This window comes from Leptonychotes weddellii, unplaced genomic scaffold, assembly GCF_054177405.1.
Source record: "Leptonychotes weddellii isolate Sample4059 unplaced genomic scaffold, ASM5417740v2 HiC_scaffold_25748, whole genome shotgun sequence".
Lineage (NCBI taxonomy): Eukaryota > Metazoa > Chordata > Mammalia > Carnivora > Phocidae > Leptonychotes > Leptonychotes weddellii.
The window spans coordinates 1-2,064 of record NW_027849371.1 but is presented as its reverse complement, the minus strand read 5'-3'; the positions used below and the strand labels follow the sequence as shown (position 1 = coordinate 2,064).

The 2,064-nt window shown below is 62.3% G+C and overlaps 1 protein-coding gene across 1 annotated transcript; it reads right to left on the bottom strand.

Moving 5' to 3' along the window:
• Positions 1-6: 6 nt before the first annotated feature.
• LOC145718931 (uncharacterized) lies at positions 7-2,057 on the bottom strand (the record flags this gene model as incomplete). Its single annotated transcript, XM_081810432.1, has 1 exon — positions 7-2,057. A coding segment is annotated over one exon (2,051 nt), but the record flags the coding sequence as incomplete, so codon positions are not given.
• Between the last annotated feature and the right edge of the window lie 7 nt (positions 2,058-2,064).

The window sequence follows — 2,064 nt, the reverse complement described above, 5'->3', positions numbered from 1 at the left end:
AGGAGCTGCTCCTCCTCGCGGAACTTCCTGTCGCGCTCCTGGCGGCGCAGCTGTTCTTCCCTTTCCTGCAGGAGCTGTTCTTCCTCTCGGAACTTTCTGTCGCGCTCCTGGCGGCGCAGCTGTTCTTCCCTTTCCTGTAGGAGCTGCTCCTCCTCGTGGAACTTCCTGTCGCGCTCCAGGCGGCGCAGCTGTTCTTCTCTTTCCTGCAGGAGCTGTTCTTCCTCTCGGAACTTTCTGTCGCGCTTCTGGCGACGCAGCTGTTCCTCCCTTTCCTGCAGGAGCTGTTCTTCCTCGCGGAACTTCCTGTCCCGCCTGTTGGCTTCCTTTTGCTCCTCTCGCTTCAGCAGTTCTTCAGCTGGGAATTGCCTGTCGCGCTGCTGCCAGGTCCTTTCTTTTTCTCGCGCTCTCTCCTCTTTCTGTTCATCCTGTAGGGGCCACCGATCCTGCTGGAATGGTCTCTCTCGAACCTGGGAATCTTCCAATTGCCGGATCTTTTCTTCATTCTCTCTGCGTTTGGAGTATACCCTGTGATTACGAACTTCATTTTCTTTTTCTGGTTGCCACTGCCATTTCAGATCACGGCGCTGATCCTCATCGTGGAATTGCCGCTTCCTGTCCAGGCGCTGCAGCTCTTCCTCCTCCAGATACTGCCTGTCGCGCTGCTCGCGCCTCCTCTCCCGCTGCAGCTGCTCTTCCTCGCGATATTGTCTCTCCTGCTCCTGGCGCCGCCTCTTCTCGCGTTCCTCTCTCTGCAGCTGCTCTTCCTCCCGCTGCAGCTGCTCTTCCTCGCGATATTGTCTCTCCGGCTCCTGGCGCCGCCTCTTCTCGCCTTCCTCCCCCTGCAGCTGCTCTCTTTCCCTCAGCTGCTCTCGTTCAGCTGGCTTGGCTGAACGAGAGTGGCGGCGTCTCTGGCTTTCCTCCTCTGGTTGCCACCTCCATTTTTGTTCGCGGCTCTTCTCTTCCTGGCGTAGCTTCCTCTCCCGATCCTCTTGGAAGCTCTCCTCCAACTGGAGCTGCTTTTCTTCACGGACCTGCTGCTCCTGCCCCCTCTCGAGTTGCTGGCGGCGCTGCAGCTCCTCCTCACGGAACAGTTCCCGCTCCTGCCGCTCCTCCGTTCTTAGCTGTCTCTCCCGCAGCTCCTGCAATGCGGGCGTGGCCGACAGCCTATGGCGGCGCCTCTCGCTCTCTTCCTCCGCCTGCCACTGCCATTTGAAGTCGCGGTGCCGCTCTTCCTCCTCCCTCTGCAAGCGTGCTTGCTCTTCCCGATGCAGCCGTCGTTCGCGCTCCTCCCGGAGGGGCCGGAACCCGCGCTGCCATTGGCGGTCCTCCTCCTGCTCCCGGAGTTGCCGCTCGCGCTCCTGGCGCCGCCTCTTCTCCACCTCCTGCTCCTGGCAGTGCCTCAGCTCCTGCCTGCGGGGCCTGGAGTAGACTTTCCTCTGACGAGCTTCTGCCTCATTTTCGAGCTGCCACTGCCACCTTGGGGTGCGGCTCTTGCGCCGATCACGGGCCTCTTCCTGTTCCACCTCCTCCTCAGCCAGCTGCTCCTCGCGCCTGAGTTGCTCTTTCCGTCTCTCCTGTTCCAAGCGGGGCTCCTCCCCCCTCAGCTGCTCGCGTCTCTCCTCCTGCTCGCGCCTCAGCCGCTGTTCGCGTCTCTCTTCCTGCTCGCGTCTCAGCTCTTGCTCCAAGCGCTGCTCCTCGCGCCTCAGCTGCTCTTTCCGTCTCTCCTGTTCCAAGCGCGGCTCCTCGCCCCTCAGCTGCTCGCGTCTCTCCTGCTCGCGCCTCAGCTGCTGCTCGAATCTCTCTTCCTGCTCGCGCCTCAGCTCTTGCTCCAAGCGCTGCTCCTCGCGCCTCAGCTGCTGCTCGCGTGTCTGCTCCTGCTCGCGCCTCAGCTGCTGCTCGCGTCTCTCTTCCTGCTCGCGCCTCAGCTCTTGCTCCAAGCGCTGCTCCTCGCGTCTCTCCTGCTCGCGCCTCAGCTGCTGCTCGCGTCTCTCTTCCTGCTCGCGCCTCAGCTCTTGCTCCAAGCGCTGCTCCTCGCGCCTCAGCTGCTCTTTCCGCCTCTCCTGT